Source organism: Aphidius gifuensis, linkage group LG6, assembly GCF_014905175.1.
Source record: "Aphidius gifuensis isolate YNYX2018 linkage group LG6, ASM1490517v1, whole genome shotgun sequence".
NCBI classification, from domain to species: Eukaryota; Metazoa; Arthropoda; class Insecta; order Hymenoptera; family Braconidae; genus Aphidius; species Aphidius gifuensis.
In genome coordinates, this window is record NC_057793.1 from 4,882,656 (window position 1) to 4,903,968 (window position 21,313).

Consider the following 21,313-nt stretch of genomic DNA (forward strand, 5'->3'; position numbering starts at 1 on the left):
TAAGAAGCTTCAGAGAATGGACAAAGTCTTTGCGTATGTGCACTTTATTTTTTATTTATTTTCTTCCTTATTTTTTATTCTTTGTTTTTTATTTTGTTTAAAAATATTTACCATATTTTACCAGCTTGATCTGATCATTGTTATTTCATCTCTTTTTTTTTGGGTTAAATTTGGTTAAATTTTATTCGCTTTGCGTCATCTACTTCTGACAACAATTTTTCTCAAATGAAAACTTAACACAAATATACGATGCTTGGTATACGCTTCAAGTTTTTAAATTAAACCTTCAGTTTCTTTTAGTTGTTGTATTTTATTTTTTTCTGATTTTTTTTTTTTTTTTTCATTTTCTTTCACTATTATTCGTTTCTTTAAATTTTATTTAAAAGAATTTTTTTTATAGAGTTTTAAATTTTTTAAACTGAAAGTATGCTTGTGGGCAAGTATCAAGGGATAAGAAAAGTATGAGGCTCGAAGAAACCGCATGAAAATAATGAACGAAAAAAATCGTAAAAAAATAGAAAGAATAATAAAAAAGATGAAACGACAGAAGTGTATAATATGTATTAGGTTTATGGAGAAAAAAAAAGGATATATATATATGAAAAAAAAAGGGCTTTTGTGGTTAGAAAAAGTAAATGTGATAAAATAGAAAAACAAAGAGGTCATGGAAAAAGGTACGTTGAATATACAGTGAACTAGACACTTGCATTTGTTTGGAATTTGAATAATCCTCATAGAAAATAAACGAACGTCCGGGTTACTTTCAAGTTACGAAATTTTATTTTACTTTTTATTTTTCGACAAACCAGAGTTCTATGGTAGTGGTACATAGATGCAATCAGTTTAGTCGACCTTCTTCTGAGCTATACCTGTGAATTACCCAGTCAACCTTTCTACTTCTATTCAAGAAATCCCATCCAATCACACTTTTACCATATTATTCTTTTTCCAAGAATAATTCATTTGAAAAAATACATGCTGTCACATTTACAGATGTTTTTTTTTTATTTATTTGTTTTTACCCTTTTTTTTTTCTAACTAAAACTCTTTTAATTTGACTTATTTGGCTAAAGAATATATTCATATGGACCCTGAATATTTCATCAGTCGGAAACTCAACAAGCTGAAAACCGTCATAAAAATTGTCTACATATATATATTTTTTTTATTCATACTGAAATACTTTTTATCTTCCATTACCATTAAAATTTTTCCTATTTTTTTTTTCCATATTTCTTGAGAATATTAAAATTATCACATCAAAATTTTTATCATATTTTTGAAAAAATATATATCTAAACCTGATGAATAAAAAATAAAAACAACATTTACATTATATTTTTCTTTCTGAAAATGTTAAGAATATTTTTATATTATTCAAAACAATTCAATATTTCGATTAAACAATATTCACATAAAAAAAATTTAAATATATTTTATTTCTACCAGGTGTAACAATACATTTTATGAATTTTACGGGCATAGATCAAGAATAAAAAATGAAAAAAAAAATCGTACATGGATCTGGTTTTTAAAATAAAGCATTCAAGAATATTTCCATGTTCAAATCCACGAGTCAATTCAATTGTGGCCGAGTCCCACACGACCATTCGTAATATTTGTAGCGCTGAATTGTACCCTTGGGGTTTCGATATATGCACCAATATCACCCTTTTCCAATCCTCCTATTTTTACCACCCCTTTACCAACCAGCCCAATACCCAATGACATTTACATTTATATTGACATTGTGAATGTGATCTTGAACAACGTAGATCAGTATGGTGCGTTGAACAATTGTGAGCTTTGTACCTTTCCCATCGGACCATGACCAGTTATATTTTTGTAACGATATTTTTCGCATATAATTTTGTACATATATATGAAAAACGATTTGAAAATAGCGTACAGGGAATCAACCAAGCAATTTCAGTAAAAAAACCAATGAATCCAACAAACATTATACATGTTTCAATGCTTGATCGTTCTGAAGAAACTTTCAAAACTTTTATATTGCATGTATGTATTTTTATGAATTGGATACACATACTGATATAATGCATTCATACACATAAAAACATAAAAAAAAATTTTATAAGAATAAATCGAGTATCACTATAATCTTGAAACATAAAAAAAATTTTATTTTTTTTATTGTATTTTTATTTTTAATACTTTTATGTATCGAAAATCAATTGCAGTTGAAAGAAATTCAATAGCAGTCACCAAGATGCTGGCACTAGTTAAAACACACGGTGTGAAAACCAATTGCTTGTAAAATATTGTTATTGTGCAATTGACCTGTTTTTATTTCGCTTATAATATATTTATTTTATTTATTATTTTAAGTTATATATTAATAAAATATATACAGATTTTTTTTTTGTATTGAAAAATTTTAGTTATTTTAGTATTTGGTGTTTATATTATTATTCTTTGAGATAGGAAATGTATATAAGACTCCAGAGGATTGAAGAAAAGTGTCATCTCAGTGGATTTCGGATTTCCTTGACTGGATATTGGATAGTTTGATCCCCGCAGTGCAAGATAACACTGCGTGACATGAATAAAAATGTTGTCATTGTGCATATTTAATTTTGGATGAAAATATATAAAAAAATAAAATAAAAATGAACTTCATAGTAATTTTAAATGTCATTGGTCGTATATTTTTTTTTTTTATTACTATTTTATTTCATGATTTTTTATTTCATCTAACTGAGAATTAACATAACTCGTATATTGTGGGTTTTATTTTTTTTATTTACTTGTTTTTTATTTTATTTTTTTTTTTGTATACCTCGTGAATTTATTTCCATGTGTATATTTTGGTATTTTTTTCCCACAGTGTAATAGCTACTCGTTACTGAAACGAGCTTAAAAAAAAAAAAGATACATGATAATTTAAGTAAATCCTGTAGAAACATTGTTGTTGAGCAAAAGATCGAGAACATCTTATATGTATATACTCCCACTAAAAACGGCAAACCCTCTCATAACGAGTCATTGAAAATAGTTTAAGTACTTAACAAAATTCCACTCACGTTCTTGTTTTTGGTCCTTCAAGCAGTTTGACTCCCTCTCATCACAATGATACCCATGCAATTTATCCAAAATGACGTCCCCATTAAGACGGGATTCAAAGCCGATCTTTTTTATCGTTTTTTTTTACGTATTTTATTTTTTATATACAATGATAGGTTTATTTTCTTTTTTTTTCTTCCTTTTTTTTCTCATTTCATTCTATACCCCTTTAATATTATTATTATTATTATTATTATATTTTATTTTTCATGTTTTTTTTTCTTATTTTTTCATCTCATCTACTTTGACTAAAGTTTACTGAACTTTCTCTCAATATACATATATATGACATTTTTATACAGCTATCTTGGTCGTTGCACACCCACTCATACTAATACAAAAGACAATTCCTCTTTTTGGACGGGAACAACGAAGTGATGGCTGGACCTGAACTAACGACTTTTAAACTTCTTAAATGCTTCTTCATTGAAAACGTCACGGACGATTACCCATCATTTCTTCTTCATCGTCATTCGTTTCACAAGAGCCAAGTAGCTTCGATCAAGAAAATGAAATTGAGTTTTATACTTATTCTATGGTGTTGGATATGATGTACGAACGCAAAGTAAAACCCTCAGGCATTTTTATTTTCTATATTTTAGTTTTCGTATTTCTCTTCAACTTATATTTTCTTTTGTATATCTCTGGCACTTTGACTTTGTTAAATTATATATACTGCTCTTTTCATACATGAGCTTTTTTTAAATATTTTATTATTTAAATGAAATTTAATACTTTTAAATATACATGTTCGCGTACACAACTTTGTACTTTTATATGTATTAAATGTAATTAAAAAATAAATTCAAGAAAATGAATTAATTAAAAATAATGTATAAAAGTGTCATCAGTCGATGTTGTGTCTATTTAAAGTCGATAATTAGATGAAATTTTGCAACTCAACGTGCGGTTTTTGCCAGCTTAAGGGATTTTCAAAGATGGCTACAATAAGATACAAAAACAAGTTGATAGTTTTGGTATGAGAAAAGCAGGAAAATCTTGATGCGAAATTCAAGAGAATAGAGAAACTTGAGAATTGGGAATTAACTCTCACCTAAAATCTATATATTTGCCACCTGGTTTTTGCTAATTATATCGTTAATTATTGGATGAGAAAATTATCCTAAATTTCACTGTCTCTGTGTAGTAATATACCTGTCTGAGGATTAACCTTTATTTTTTTTCTTTCTTTGTAACTCATTTTCTAACTTTTCTTTTTCATTTATTACATTTCATTTTACAGGTATACAAGTGTATATTATTTTTTTAATCATCCAAATGTGACATGAGTTCCGAGAATGCAAATAGAATAAATGAAGCGAGCTTTCGAGGAAATTTGTATGTATGTGTCGGTATGACCTCGAGGAGGAAGCTTATGGTCGCTGGTATAATTTACAGTAAAAAAAAAAAAAAAAGAGAAATAAAAATTAAGAACATAAAATTAATGCTGGAATAAAATCTAATGAAGACTCGTTAATGAGGATGGCTCATGTGTCTGTTTACCTGAGACACATATAGCAACATGCTCATAAAAATTCTCAGACGAAAACGTGGTTAAAAATTGCGTGGAAAATTCCACCTGAGAAACATGAGGTTGTTGAGAAGTTTTACTGTCTCACGTTGACTTGTTCTTCTCTGCATATCTAATCAAAGTACATTCGCTGAAAATTTTTTTCAATATACCTACATCCATTTTTATTTTAGTACTGTATACATATGCAGTATTTTATTTTTGCAAAACTTTAACCTCCCTAGATATTTTTTCATTTAGTCAATTTAATCCTTTTTTTATTATTATTTTGTTTTTTGGTTTTTTGAATCAAATATTTTAATTCTTATTTATTTTCTTTCGGTCATTTTATTTATACTGTATTCTGAATGCCACTACCAATTTTGTTTTTTTTCACGTATCCAAGGTGAAGCAGAAATTCACATGGCTTTGTTTGCTCAATCGTCGAATTGACAAGTCAAAAAAAATAGAAAAAATAAAAAACTTCCCCACCAAACGGAATTAAAACTAGTTGAATTGTTTTTTATAAAAAAAATATAATAAAAAACATTAAATTGAATTGAATTGAATAAAAAAAAAAAAAAATTCTTGTAGTCTTAGTTCGAGTCTGACGTAGCACGTACCACGACCACTGCACGAATGAATCTCAATCCTTTTTTTTTTCAAGATAGATATAGATCGAAGACGAACGAAAAAAATATAAAAAAATAATAAAAAAAAAAAACAGGGTAGATCTTACAAGAGTCATCCAAGATACCCACACTACGTAACAACATTGGCAAATGCCATGTTACTCGAAAATATCTCCGGGCAGTTTCTAGTTTGGTGAACTTGGGAGTCTTACAATTTCGTGGCATGAATCCGAGATTCAAGTTTCATGTATCTATGCTTTTTTTTTTTTTTTTTATTTTCTTATTTGTTCCTTTCATTTATTTATTTATCTTTTTGTAAATATATATGTTTAGTGTCTAGGTTACAAAGTGAAATCAATCAGTTTACAAAGTTAAGTTTGGTTCTTCTTCATCAAGAATAAACCATGAATTGTAGTTATAAATTTTTTAACTCATTGTATTTGATTTGTATACTCTAGTATAACTATCCTATCCTATTTTTTTTTTTTTTTCAAATAGTTAGGAAGTAAATAAATAAAAAATAAAAAGATATATGTGGTTATAGAAAACATGTTTCAGAGTAGAAAAAAAAAAACTGATGAAGTACATAACAAACTTGAAGATCAGCAAGCGAGTACCTTCACTATTTGAAACCGCATCACTGACGTTGTTGCACATATATATAGATAGATAGAATTTGCTCTTAGCCTTCGGCTGTAAACCAAACGAGCGAGAACAGATGAGGGCTCGTGCGGCTTCATTCCATGCAAGTTTTACGATTACCAATACAATCTCACAAGTGCGAAAGTGGTTGACTGTGTTCTTGTTCACTATCGAAAGAGGCAACTCGCCACAAATCAATGGTGTCCAAAGTTTAACCCTGGTGACTATGATCTCCACTACTGCATGGTGAAAGGTCTCCACGGGTTACGCGGTAGCGTGTAATTAACCCTTAACCCTGTACACCTCGATGATTTCCAAAAGGTATACACGAGTTACGTTTGTACTATGTGCAGTCAATGTGTATTGTACACACAAACACACACCTATTCATATTATCGTGTGCAACCTGGTACAAAGCGACTTGTGTTAGCCACGAAATCGTGACAAATTGTTCTATTCATGTAATGTCTATATATATGTTCACATTTTCAAGATTACCTCAATTCTGTATTTCACTAGGTGCACTACTATTTTGTTTTATTTTTCTATAACTATATACATTTCCTCCTGGTGTTACAAATTCATTGATCGTGATTATTATTGTATTAAAAAATAAATAAATAAAAAACCCATTTATCATGATTAGATCCATGCCACCATATTGAGTCACGAAAAAACTAACTTAACATGTAAAATTTATAAAGTCATTAAAAATAATTTTAAATTTGATATTATTCTAATCGTCCAACAAACAAATAGTGAAACAGTATTTTTTATATATTTATTTTTTATTCAATTCTATAAAATTTCGTTGGAAGAAAAAAAAAAAAAACAAACAAAGAAGAAAAAATACATGACTTTGTGAATTTTTTTGGTCTCGTAAATTACATGTTTTACTGAGTAGTAAAATGTAGAGTTGAAAATATATTGAATGTTGAAAGATTTATCATTGCATCGATGCAAATATGAAGGTAGAAAAGCAATGTATATGACAATTTAGAAAATATAAGAAGGACGTGTGTTTTCTAGTGTCGACAGTGCCAACTTTGATATGTTGATAGACTCATACAAAGAAAAAAAAAATAAATCAAGTTAAAATAAGATGAAAAATAGTGAAAATAAAGATGATAAAAATAAAAATAAAAAATATATAAGGTTAAATGGAGAAGAATCCTTAATCCGGAACTTTATCACACAGAAAGACCATATCATTGAGGGGCAAAGGAGAGGTTGAATGAAGAGAAGGGGGTATTTGTGGTCAAGCGGTTGAGCTTTCTCTACTACAAAGAGTGAAAGAGTAAAGTAGCATAAGAGAGATTGCAAAAAAAAAAAGATGAAAAGCAAGTAAGTATCGTAGAGAGAAAGAGTAGTGAGACAGTGTTAGTTATGTATATAAGCTATATAGAGAGAGAAAAGAGAGAAAGTGCAAAATATTCGAGCAATTTGGTGACACTGCCAAGCATTTACCACGGGTCCTTTTTTATCCGGGTGTTTGCTGGCTTAGTTTTATCGTGGTCATATTATCTTTCCTTGTCTTTCCCCACGTCTAACCACATACACATACATATGCACTGTTCTAACCATGGTTGCTTAATTTGCCATCACTGACACTGTCCATTCACGTTTTAATATATCTTCATTTTTTGTATAATCATACTTTAATACCTTCGGACAATCTTGTGTCTTATAACCTATACAGGATTAATGTAAACTAGTTATTCTTTTGGAATCATTCAGCTTTTATCTTATATTAAAGTTGATTGTCGTAAAAGCTCAAAAAACGACTTTCAATAATCCTAGTCAATGTATCGCTACTGCAATAACCTCAGTAACCATCTTCACCTTTGTCAGTTTAAATTAAAGCCCTGGACTTTTCCTCTGATATCCGACAAAAGCTAGTTTTACGATTGTAGTTATATATTAACACATTTATTTTATTTTTTTATTTTAACAATACATCAACAAAAACTTTTTGTGGATATTATACAATCCAAGTGTTTTCTTTGTTTTGTATATGAGTATATTTACAAAGTTTTTAATGAATTTACTTGATTTTTATTGAGCTTTATTTCATTTATATGATGTAGCTTTTTGTTTATTTTTATTTTATTTATTTTTCATGTTCTTCTATTATTCTTAATTTATTTTTCGTAATCTTTTTTTTTTTTTTTTCTTTATACAACTGATAAAATCCTGTAGCATTTACTTTGGAGATATTTCACTATATACGAAAAATAGTTTTGAGATATAAATCAAGTTATTAAGTAATTTACCAAGTACCTACTTATCTTGGAGAGAGTATTTCGTCGTGGTCGGTTCTTAATTGGGTGAGCTTTACTTCTCATACCTACTTTATCTTTGTGATAAATACTTGAATATATGTATAGTTTATACATGTATAATTATATAAATGTAGAGTTGTATATTCATTCTAAGGTCACGATTCACCACTGTTGCACATTTTTTTGTGATTTAGTTGAATTTTGCCGTCTTTTTTCAGCTTGTAAAGTCATAAAGATAAAAAAAATATCACGATGCGTCATCGTACTTGTGGAAGATATTTTCGGATTACGTACCTCGTGGTTTTACTACTTGACTATACAATTTTTTTTTTTTTTTTTTACTACTTGTCACGAATTTAAATGAAAAACTACATGGAAACTGTTTTTGACAGTTTTTTTTATTTTGTTTCTACTTTTGTCAATATTTTTATAACTTTAAAATTTGTATTTTTCTATTTTTGTTTTTCTCATCTCTATTTTTAAGATAATAGAAATTTAACGAGTTGATTAAAATACTAAATTTTGTATGTAAAAAAAATTAACAATCCTTCAATTTATCGGCAATAAAAATAAAAATGATAAATTGAGTATTTGATACGAGCCTTTTTTGAATTTTTTTTTTGTTTTTATTTTAGAACACTTAATGAAACTAAAAATACAATGGCAATGATACGTAATTTAATTTTTTTTCCAAAAATTTTAACAGATAATCAATTTTTTAAATCACTGGATTGCCGAATCATGCATCTATTACAATCTAATTTAAAATAACGAAGAATCTTTAAATACCAACGTATTTTATCCTTTTATTTTTTTCACCAGTCATAGTTAAATAACTGTTGACCTATTTATTAACATTATTATTATTTTTTCTCAATAGTAACGTTAATTATTATGAGTCATGAAATACAAAAAAAAAAAAAAAAAAAAAATCACACAGCTAAAATTTATGTATTTATTTATTCATCAGAATTATTGGATTATCATTCGATAAAATCAAATGTTTTTTTAAAAAACGGTTTGTTATCGAAAAACAAAAAATTACTGATTCCAAAATTATTCAATTTTCTCTACATTCATATTGCAATATTCAATAATTTATTAAAACATGAATAAATTTAAACAAATAACTCTCGTTTAATATACTTAATTTTTCGTTGTCGTTTTTTTTTTTGTTGTTTAACATCTCCATTACAATTTAACTAATAAATTTATATGTTGTGAATATTTTGTATAAGCATACTATGATTATATACATATAAATATATTTGCGAATCGAGAATTGTTAAATCGTTGGATATTTTTGTAAATTGGTAGTACTAATTGCATACATTTTGAATATCGATGAATATTTTAGTTTTCCGGGTCACAATGTAGTACGCATACTCGAATCATCACAACGAAATTTAACCAAAAATCAAATCAATAGTTATATCTATATTATATTTGTATTTACGCACAACTTGCTTCGTACACATGCTTGATATTCGTGTAATTGTAAATCTATGTAAATATAACAAAAAAACAAATTATATATTTATATCTATGTACATATATGTATCGTGTTCTCTATCACTCAAGTCTCCTCATCCACATATAAATATGTTTATTCATGTTGTTATTTATTAGTACGTACAATTAGCATTAATTAGTGCAATCTGGCATGGTGAATATGATGCCGAGTATGGTCACTGTGTTTTAGTGGTAAGTGGTCTCCATGTGTGGTTATAGCACAAGTGGAGAATTCGTTACCAGTTGTAGAGCTCATGATACAGTCAAATCAAAACAACACATGGTATTCTGTTGCCATTTATCTCTCATTGAATATATTATTTTGAAAAAAAAAATATTTATACTATTAATCATTGTGTTGTTGAATATTCAATAACATATATATATTTGCATAAATTTCATTATTTTATATTATACTGTGTTAATAGATTTCTCAGACGATTGAAAGAAAAAAAAAACTATTTCCTAATGTACTTTTTTTTTAGAATTTAAATTTAATCATGAATTTGTTTTTGTATTTTTTTTTTCTTACTATAAAAAATTTGAAAGCTTGACAGTTGCTAATTTTTTTGCATATCTGTCACGCGATAAATCATAATTTTTTTGTTATTATTCATTTTTTGGGTTTTTTTTTTTTTTTATTCGACTTTGTGTCGTTCAATAATAATTGGCATAATATATTTAACGGCTTTGTTAAAATCTCGGTCGTGTTTTTGGCCCTTCAAGACGACTTCGATCTACCCACTACTGAATACCGAGTATCATAAAAATGCTAGTCTTAGCAATTCCCACAGCAGTAAGCCTGCCAACATTAGCATAAATTCAATAGTATTGCTCACGGCATTATATTAAGTCTAACAGTGGCAAATTCTCTCCCTTATCTGTTTTTTTTACGGCCTTCATTCTCGATTTGTTACACTCAATCGCACACAATGTCATGTGTCAAATCTTCATCCGGCAAACGGAAATGTTATTTCATTGTTAAAATCATCAAAATGATGTAGATTCATAAGATAATAATGATGGCTGATGTATAGATACGAAATAAGTTTTCACAAATAATGAGATAGTCCAGAAATAGACAATGTAAAAAGAATATTAATAAAAAAAAAAAAAGAGGCGAAATACATAACTAAATGACAGAGTGAATAAGTAAGATAAGTTCAGTTAGCCTTCGTTAGTTCAAAATCAGAACTAACTATTCACATAAGTGATTAATTATCTACATTTTCGAGAAATCCCAGGACAATTATAATTCTCCTTGGAGTACATGGATATTAGTTGAACAGTGAATCTATACATGGATCTCAACTGAATCAATGAAACATTACATTAACCTATTATTAAAACGATAAATTTTAATATTAATTTATTTATTTTATAAATTAAAATCATTATGCTTTTAGTTCAAGTTTGAAAATTAATTTATAATTATATTTATTAATTTGAATTTACCATTAAATTCTGGTAATTTGATTTTTTTTTTTTTTTAAATAATAAAATATCGAGGACAGTGAAGCAGTGTTATATTGTATATGAGTGTCTGTGTATTTTCTTGGCAAATGGCTACGAGCCCTATTTGAAGTGTGGCTTCGTGGTAAAAAAAAAAAAAGTATCCATAAACGATCTTTCGGTATGTACACATATACACAAATACTTTTGTAAAATGTACCTATATATATTACAAACGTAGATATATCTTAAGTAACCTTCTATATTTAAAGTTACATACTCTGGCCATCTACATTGAGAGCGATAGTGCGCGCAAGCAAGCAAGCTACATTTATGGCCGACGTAATCTTTCGTAACGGATCGTTTGAGAATGGTCGATGGCGTCCTAGTGTTCACCTCTTCCTCCGGCCTTAACTCTCAATTTCTCTTAATTTTTTTTTATTTCTTTTTTTTTTTGCCCCCCTGCCATTTTATTTTTCCTCATACCCTCAATTTTCTCATTCCCTGTCTATATAGAGTTTTATGAGACCCGCTGTTTTTGTCAAGCTAAAAATAATGAAAGGAGTGTCTAAGTTATCATGGAAACCGACTTTTCTCATTTTATTTTCTTTTATACCGACTTTTTCAAATAGTATTTTATCCATGCTAAATATATATATACATATAAAATAATATAACAAGAAAAAGCCAGAATAAATAAAAGAAAAAGAAGAAAGAAAAAAAAAATTAAAAAATAAAACAGTTAAATAAATTGTAAACGGAAGAACAAGATATGTACCCTTGGCTCATGAGGGTCCGAATTCGTTTGGCAGAAGTTGCTATTTTCCGGTTTTATTCTTTAACTTGACTGTGCTATTTTCTCTCCCTTAATCCCAACTCAATGAATTAGTTTCAGAATGACGGAAGTTCAATACTTTTGGTCTGTCTGTACAATCTAACTAACTCTCATTTAATTTATTTTTCATTCTTTTTTTTTTTTTTATGATACACAAGAGTTCATATATCCTCATTTCAGTTTCCATCATTTTTATTTGAATGACTGTATTTATAATCATACGAATAAATGTACAAATTGAGTTAACCTCGGCGTAATGAAGGTAGTTTGAGTAGCATGAATCTATGTTTATATATCAAGGCCCGACTAAAACATGGTACCTTGCTCGTAGCAAAATTTGCATAATCAGATGACCGTACTAGTTTGACAATAACACAGACAATATTCATCGGCCTTTTTTTTCTATCTATGCAAACTAACAGATGTACAGCTTTTTCTAATAATTCATTAAAATTATAAAATATATAATTATTGTAAATTATTTTCTCTAGAGATAAATTAACATACAATAATTATCAATAATTATGAAAATAAAATGAATCAAATTTTTTGACAATTTATATTTGCCACAAAACATTATAATTATATAGTGAAAATTGAAACTTTATATTATTATAAAATATATTTAGTGTGAAATACGATAGAGACTAGCCCACCTAAATTTCAAGTGAATAGGTAAATCAATTTACTGAGCGTAATAGTGTCGACAAACATTATACGCATTTGTGTTTATACACTGACTATTACGGATCGTTAGTCAGTCTAGAATATACAAATACGTCTATTGTACGTAATCGAGAGTACATATAATACATCTCTGTATACTCAATATATGTATATACTCAAGTTTTATGATTAAAAGTATACGACTTACTGGCTCCAGTTTATTTTTAATATGGCATTTCTATATGCACTAAAGACGCCACTGCCAGTGGCAATATCAGAATTGAAAATTGCCCATTTATGTGTTTGTCATAACAAACATTGCTACTGACTATAATATATGTTTTATTACTATGTGAATTTATTTTCCTCATATATTATTGTTTAAAGAGCATATGTTCAATATTATTATTATTTATATGTTATTTTGTTATAATATATATGTATGCTGAGAGTTACTATTTGAGTTGAATTGTTGTGAAGTAAATTTACCTTGAAGTAGAATAGATTACACTGAACATAGCTTAGTCTGATTTCAATGGTAAATCTGCAGTACACATGTATTGCAGTGTATATTAATTATCTTTACTCGACATATATCTATTATGTATACTATGTCAGTAGAATATATATGTATATCAATAGACATACATATTGATGGGTGACGTGCAATTTTGCTGAGTCGGACTGAACAATGCTTTCACATTGGCGATTCAAAGAGGTTAATCATATTGGTTCAATGCATTCATTCATTGTTGTAAATCTAATCAATATAATACTGCAAATTAACACAAAAACTCAAGACAAAAGATTCATTAACAAAGAAATGTAAATCAATTTTATAATGTTATTTTGTTTTAATATTAAAATTTATATATTTTACTGTTTTATGAATAAAAGATTGAATTGAAAAATTTTAGACAGCCGTATGTTTTATATTTATTTCTAGATAAAAATATATTATATTTAAAAATATGTTTGATAAAAAAAATATATATAAACCTTTTTGTTTTTAGCGTTATTGTAACTTCACATAACCACTAATGAAAATTAAACATTTTTTTATTTTTTTTTCAACCATTAAATAAATGACAAAATATTTTTTAATATACTTCAAGTAATATTTTATATAAAATAAATATGACACGTATTAAATAAAAAATATGGATACCCGACTGTTGAATTATAAAAAACAGATGATTAGCTTATTCAAGAGCAATAAAATATCGAGATAAAAAAAAGGTCTTCCTATATATACGTACGATTAAATATTGAGTGGTCAAGTACTTTATTTAAAATTCATTGGCTACCAATCCTTAAGGTTTATAAATAATTTATTGAATATATCATAAAATAATAATCACACAAATCCCAATGCAAAAATACACGGAATAAGTTTTGTCGAGTTTTAACTGAATAAACCAAGCATTCAAACAGACATCAGTTCATGAAACTCGAGAATTTTATTTTCTACGTCACCTCCACCTTTTTTATCCACGAAAAATCAATGGAATTATTCTCATCAAACCATGTGAAAAAATATATAAATATATTAAAATAAAATTAAAGTCTTGTCAAGGTATGAAGATAATAAAATTTATAAAATAAAAAAAAAGGATAATTAAATTTTGAATTTCTCAATTCATCTATTAATCGTCATGAAAATTTGTCTTTGAACTTTTTAATAAATTAATTGACTTGAAAAAATAAAATTATAACAAATTAAATCACAAACTTGATAATTTACATTACCAAACAACTTTAAAGATCAATTTTAAATTAAAAAAAAAAAACGATCGTTATTTAATTTATTCACTATAATAATAAATCAAATAAAATCACTAATAAACACATAATTATAATTTCAATATATTAACACTGACCTTCCACGAGGAATGGGACAAGCGCAACGACATGAAGTGCAGTAATGATATTGTAAATCGGCGACATCCATCTATAACTTGTAACAACGCGACAACAACGACACTTCGCTCCGGAATCTCGGTGCGGACTGATGTTTGCGCGCAAGGGTTGTAGCCAACTAGTCGTGTATTGTGGATTTAACAGGCGCCGTTTTCTCTTCAACCCCTCTTTCAATGCCTCATTCGGTAACCCCCTTTTCGCTGTGAAATTTTTCCCCTCACTATTGCCTTTACAGGGTTTCTCACCACGTACTCACATTGTATACTATACTATCACAAGATAGTCAAAATATATTTTTTTTTTTTTATCTTCTTCGCATGCGCCTTCTTTACACGAATATATTTATAAGCGACTATTAGATTGTCTATGTATATTATATGTCTCACGAACCCTCTACCGTCAATAGAATCATGGTCACCACTTTGCCCACGTAATGACACACGCTGGAATATGTGTGAGACCAACAAATACGACAATGAACTTTAACCAAAAGTGTCCCAAATAGAGATAGACACATGTACATTTTATATTTCATATATAAAAATTTTATTCAACTATTTATAAATTTCATTAATATAATCAATATTCAATCAGATAAATTATAAAAAAAATTATTCATTATTTATTGGCTATTTTAGATTGATAATAATAATAACAAAAATAATATGGAATTATATTATTTTTAGAGTGACAATGGAAAATAAAGCATGTGATTTATTAAATTTATATTTCAATCGAATATCGCTGGCGCTGTGATATACACATACCCTTATATAAAATGATAAGTCATAATAAAAAAATAAAAGATAAAAAAAAAAATCATCAAGTACATTGAAAAGCTTTGAAGACAAACCCGGAATGAGCATACAAAATAATAGAAATGGAAAAATAAAATAGAGAAAAAAAATGAACAAATAAATAAAGGAATGCAGAAATAAGGTTGTCGTCGTGTTCCGTTGTATGAAATTCGATAATCGATTGGCAAGAGTATAAACACAGATATAGTATAAAAAATATTGCTGCAGATAGAAAAAAAAAAAAACTTTAGAAATAATAATTATTTGGGGAAAAATTTTTTACAAATATTGTGATTCAAAATTTCTTGGAATATTTCTACTGATGAAATTTTTGGTTATTCTGTTTATATGAGCAAAAAAAATTATAATAATGACAATAATCCACAAATAGCTAGTAAAAAACTTTCGAGGATATTTTTTTATTTTCGATTCCCAATGAGGTACAGTTTATTTTCATTGATATTAATATCTATTGCTATGCATATATTTTCAAATAAAAAAAAAAAAAAAAGAAAAATGTATAAATCTGGGTGTATATGTATGTAGTATTTTGTTTTTTTTATAAACGATCGATGCATGGGATCCCAAGTTTAGAAATGTATACAGATATATATATGTTTATGAACACTTTTTTTGGAAACTGTCCTCGTTTGTGGTAGATCGACAAAACGGGACATACGTGATCGGAATCTGTCAGATCATCGAGAATAATACAACAGAGAAAATTCGAGGCTTCTATACCAGTTTCCAATATACGACAAGTCCTCTTAAATCCCCGCTTCCTCAATGTAGCATCCGATACTCCACAGTTTTCAAATTTTTTTCAAAGCTGGAAAGTTGTCGGATTATCAGCACAAAAATATAAAAAACAAGAAAAACTCTGTTGAACACAAAAAAAAAAAAAGAATCCTTCCACCCCTTGTGGATTATAACTTTTTTTTTTTTTCTTCCTCTATTTGTTTTTTTTTTTTTCTCTTTCTTTTTTGAATCCGAAAAACTAATTCCCACTTCCGACCCTTCTTTCTTTTATCTTTCACGCCTAACCAATGAATCCAATGCCAATTTTTATCTCAACACTTTACTAAAGAATTTGATCACGATTTCCATTTGTCGATTATATACCTATTCGTGCTCACAATGAAATCACTCGTTCGTTTAATTTATAAATCAACGCTACCTCAATATTCTCACTCCATCTGGCATGAAAATCGGAGAATATAAACATTGAACTTGGTATAAAAAAAAAAAATATGTAGAAAAACATGAGGACGTGTAGTTTATTTTATTTTATTTTTTTATTGTTTGTAATTTTTTTTTTTTCATTCTTTTGGCGCCTCTCTCAGTACAAGGATCCAACGGGAATAGCAGTTATAAAAGTGATCCTGTGGGGAAAATACACAGGGGATGAAATAAAACGACGTTACGAGGCAAATCAGTTTTCATTTGAGCTCTTCTATTACTTGAAAAAGAAGGATGGTCAAATATGCATCTATTAACATTTATAATTTATACTAGGGCAGATTTTTTTTTCGTTAGTATTTGTATGAAGTATGTTGTTTGGTGTAAACATGACAGAGCACCATCGATTAACAAATGATAAACAACATTTTCATATCATCTCGATAAAATATAATATAAAATAAAAAAGACCCTTTTTCCATAGTTACAATAAGCAACACAGTAGTCAAGCTGCATATCGTGTCAGACCAGAAATTTCTCCCTATTTTAATATTTACATTTTATTTATTTATTATTATTTTTTTTTTTTTTGTAAACTCATTTTAAATATTTACATTATGAAAATGAGTTGATGAATCATAAATTTGTTTACTCATTCAAAAAATAAATATATATTTTCTAAATATCTATGAAAAAATATATATCTACGTAATATAAAATACAAATAACTTTAACTTTTCAGCAACGTTGCATTTTAAATGAAACTCAAAACAATTTTATACAGTAAATATTATTTCATTCATCATGAATAGTATAGGAAAATAAAAAATTATTGAAAAAATTTGAAATATCTCAATCATTGTATATACTGCTTTTGAAATACCTCTGATTCGTTTCTACTTTTCCATGTCAGATTGTTATCTATGCTTAGAATTGAGAAGAAGAAAAAAAACATTCAAAATCTTCATTGCAATATATATATAAAGATATAGATTTTTATGCCTACGAAAGCATATAAACAGCCAAGTCAGAAAATATATGTGCACACGTGAAACGAATAAGTTATACATCTTATCGCAATAATAATCTGATGTCGATCGATGATACTTGATATAATCCTTAAGAATCTACTGCCTCATTTTAGATGGAAAAACGTAAGACGCATTTGTGGTGAAATGAGCTTTTGGCCAGTGCCAATCTACCCTTTAAATTGTGACCGACTTTTCTTCTCTTTCAACTTTTTTTTATTTTTTTTTTCCCGTTTTTCTTTTGATTTATTTTATTTTATTTTTTCTTTAACCAATGATTCGTTCTACAGATTGAATCTACTTAAATGGTTTTTTTATTTTATTATTATTATCATTATTATCTGTTTCTTATTAGACGAGGGGAAATATAATTTGGCAAGCAGCACATTTGGCAAGGCAAGTATATCTCGAGTATACTCAACATGAAGTTCGATGTACGCGTTAGAATTGTAGAGATATGTGTCTCTTGGCATGTTCCAATTTTCATGTGAACATAAGTGTGCAATATAAAACTTGTAATATTTTATGTATTTTATTTTTGTTTAAAAAAAAAAAATGCAGGCATACATGAACCACAAGTATAATTTAATAATATTACAATAAGGTAACAGAGCGTAACGTGTCGTCGTTTGAAATGATGACCAAAGTACCCAGAGGGTTTTTCAAAGTGAAAAGAAAGTTTCATGCTAGCTCATCCTCACTTGCCACTATGCCTTGAATAGAGAAGCATACAACATTAATACAAACATATAACTAGTATAAACCACGATGCAAGAGCCTTTCAACTTTGTGACTATTTCACAACTTTACCAATGCAATGAAATGTCTCCCAAACTTTTTCATCCCCTTTCAAATTCGTACACACACACACACACACAAAATATTTATCTATATATGCTGGAGTCAAACAACATCGCAAAATTCTATCACCATTTTCGTTTTTTTTTTTGCAACAATATACATTCATATTCACACATACACATGTGTATCGATAAATCGACTTTCCTCCTCGTTCTATCAACACTGCAGTGCTATACAAGAGAATCGATCAACTTTTTCTTTTAGTGGTCAGTTTTCTGCCACGTTGCCTGACAAAACCAGCAATTCAATGAAAAACTTGTAATCGAAATTGTTATATATATGTGAATAAAATAAAATTAAGCGTAAGTAAAGACGAGACATTCTTGACGAATATAGCAATGATCATGAAAAAAGTTTTCGTGGTGTGTAACTACCGGTGAGTACGTGATATCGTGTATCCCTAGTAGTTGAAAATTAGTAATAGTAACTTTGTAAAATATATATTGAAGGTCTGTTCGATACAAACTGCCAACTTGATATAAACCTATACATCAGTAAAATACTTTATACTATTTTATTCGACAGTAAATTTTTGAACATCGAAGTTTGAGTAAAAAAAAATTCGAAAAAAAAAATATATATAGAAGATATGAAAGAAACTTTATTCAGTAAAGTTGATAAGATGGAAAAAAAAAAAAAATACAAGAAAATAGTTTTCCAAAAATTTTATAACAAAGTTGTAAACTATTTGTCAATGAAAATATTGCGGTGGACAAGTGGCGTGATGTGAAATATGTTGGAACGTGAACAAAATAAGTTAATTAAAAATATAAACTCATACTTTTTAACCCAATAATTGCAACACTGTCAAATTCAATAAATAAAGCAAATTTTTATGTGCCAAAAAAACTATAAAATTACAAGAAAATCTGTGAATATATTTTTTAATCATGTCAATCAATGTTACAGTAAGTAAAAAGAGTATTTATTTTAACATTTGTATAGAGTAACTGATGGATTTTTTAAAAGTTCTTTTTGAAAAACTAAATATATATAAAAAAAGCTCATTCTTTGCAATCACTCCACTCGACTCTTCTTTTTTTTCTGGCTTTTTTTCTCTTTTATTTGCAGTTCTTAACACCACTAAAATTTTTCTTATTTGCTAAGAAAAAAAAATAAAAAATTTGCATTGGAAAATTTTACTTCCAGGCCACTTTGAGAAAAGCAGAGAATTTCTATACGATTTTATTCTACCGTAGATAACCCAAAATTCGTTTAAGGTATTTTTACCATGCTTTTTATTTTTACTGGATTTCGTGGTTTTTCTTGAATAAGAAAAAAATAAAATGTTATAATTTAATTTTTTAGTAAATGTGAAAATAGGTTGCTCATGAAAATCCACACCGATCAATATATGTGTTACTTTCTTCACTAGATATAATATCTTGTGGCTTTTGGATACATATAGATATTTAAAAAAATAATTTAATTTTGAGTTATGCAATGTAGCCACATTGAATGAATCATTATTTCAATGATTTTGATACGGGTAAAGCAATGATTAATTATCAGTTTAATGAGATAATATTTGATGTTGAATACTGATGCATATCACTTAAACATCATTGGTTTGTGTACAGAAATACTCAACAGATTATATATCTGGTAATGACCACAAAGTTATTATTCTGGTGATTCACTTTGATGTCTGTTGCCTCAAACAAATTGGCTTATGGTGTTGGCATTTAGAAATTCGGCAAACATGCATATCCTAAAATCTGTGAAGCAGAAATTTAATATTCGTTTAACCATGACAAAAGTTAAATAGTATATTAATAATAAAATCACAAAGATTTCTAAAGTCTTGGTTTTTGTTGATGACATCTTATTTACTGATTAAAAATTTATTTTTTATTTTGTCTTGGATAAATTTACAGGAAAAATTTCGAATACGTGTGTACCAGTAAAGATAGTATTAAACCTAAAAATTTATGCTGGAAAGTAAATGTGGATAAGAAATGTTTTGTTGATGAGAAAGACGTATATATAACTGTGAAAATCCTATCTGAAACATTGCTAGTAAGAAAAAAGACGCACGTGGAATTTCAACGATTGGCTGGATTGACATTTTTTTTTTTTTTTTTCAAGACCACTTTATTTACCCTCACTCTTACGTTGTAATCTTATCGTCATCTTGCTAACGTCACTGTAAATTCACACAACTTTACTCGGTTAAGAATATCCTAAATTAAAGTCTTTATAAATGTATACAACTTAATTTAGTTTTTATATTTCTGCTTCCAACCTCAAGTAATAACGATCAGTTGTATTTGCTTTTTATTTTTTTTTTTTTGTTTCTTCTATCATTAAACTCACTGAATTATTTTTCTTTACAGTTATTAAACCATTGAATTAAAATTGAACACGTTGTCGAGTTGATAAAAAAATATGTAGAAATTAATTTTAAAAATATAATATAAATTTTATTTGATTGTATTCATTAATATTTATGATAATTTTATTGGATCTAAAATATACGACAACATAACTTTTTATTATTTTTGTTATGAAAAAAAAAAATATTAATAAAACTGAATCTCTTATTTTGTACAATCAACAAATATATATGTATATACAAAAGTTTTAATTTCAGATGACATAAATGACAGTGCAGAAAGTTAACAAACGGTATTATTCAGAACATAAAGTTTCATCTTGTTTTAGCTAATTTGAACGACTGGGTCAAGCAAATACATCAGTCATTTCATCTTGCTTGTCTAGGAGTTTTTGAAATGACCGGTAACGAATGAGAAGACAAGCTCTAGGTGAATGACCCAGAGTACTATGATCTCTGTGATTCTAGTGGACCTTAGGTTTGATATAGAAGCTTGCAATGGTGCAAAGCTAATATCCAGTGCTCAGTCAAGACCTATCTCTCTTTCGTCTATTTACTTTTAATGAGGATACAAAGCC

The 21,313-nt window shown here is 27.8% G+C and overlaps 1 protein-coding gene across 4 annotated transcripts in view; it reads right to left on the reverse strand.

Moving 5' to 3' along the window:
• The window catches only part of LOC122858997 (lachesin-like), a 77,881-nt gene that overhangs the window by 21,022 nt on the left and 35,546 nt on the right, over nt 1–21,313 (reverse strand). For 3 of the 4 annotated variants that reach the window (XM_044162305.1, XM_044162307.1, XM_044162304.1), the window contains exon 1: nt 14,496–14,633. The exons of the other annotated variant lie outside the window; for it this stretch is intronic. In XM_044162305.1, coding sequence (XP_044018240.1) covers nt 14,496–14,562 — 67 coding nt within the window. In that variant the 5' untranslated portion in view covers nt 14,563–14,633. Of the gene's footprint in view, nt 1–14,495; nt 14,634–21,313 lie in introns of those variants that run through there. 4 annotated transcript variants of the gene reach the window in all.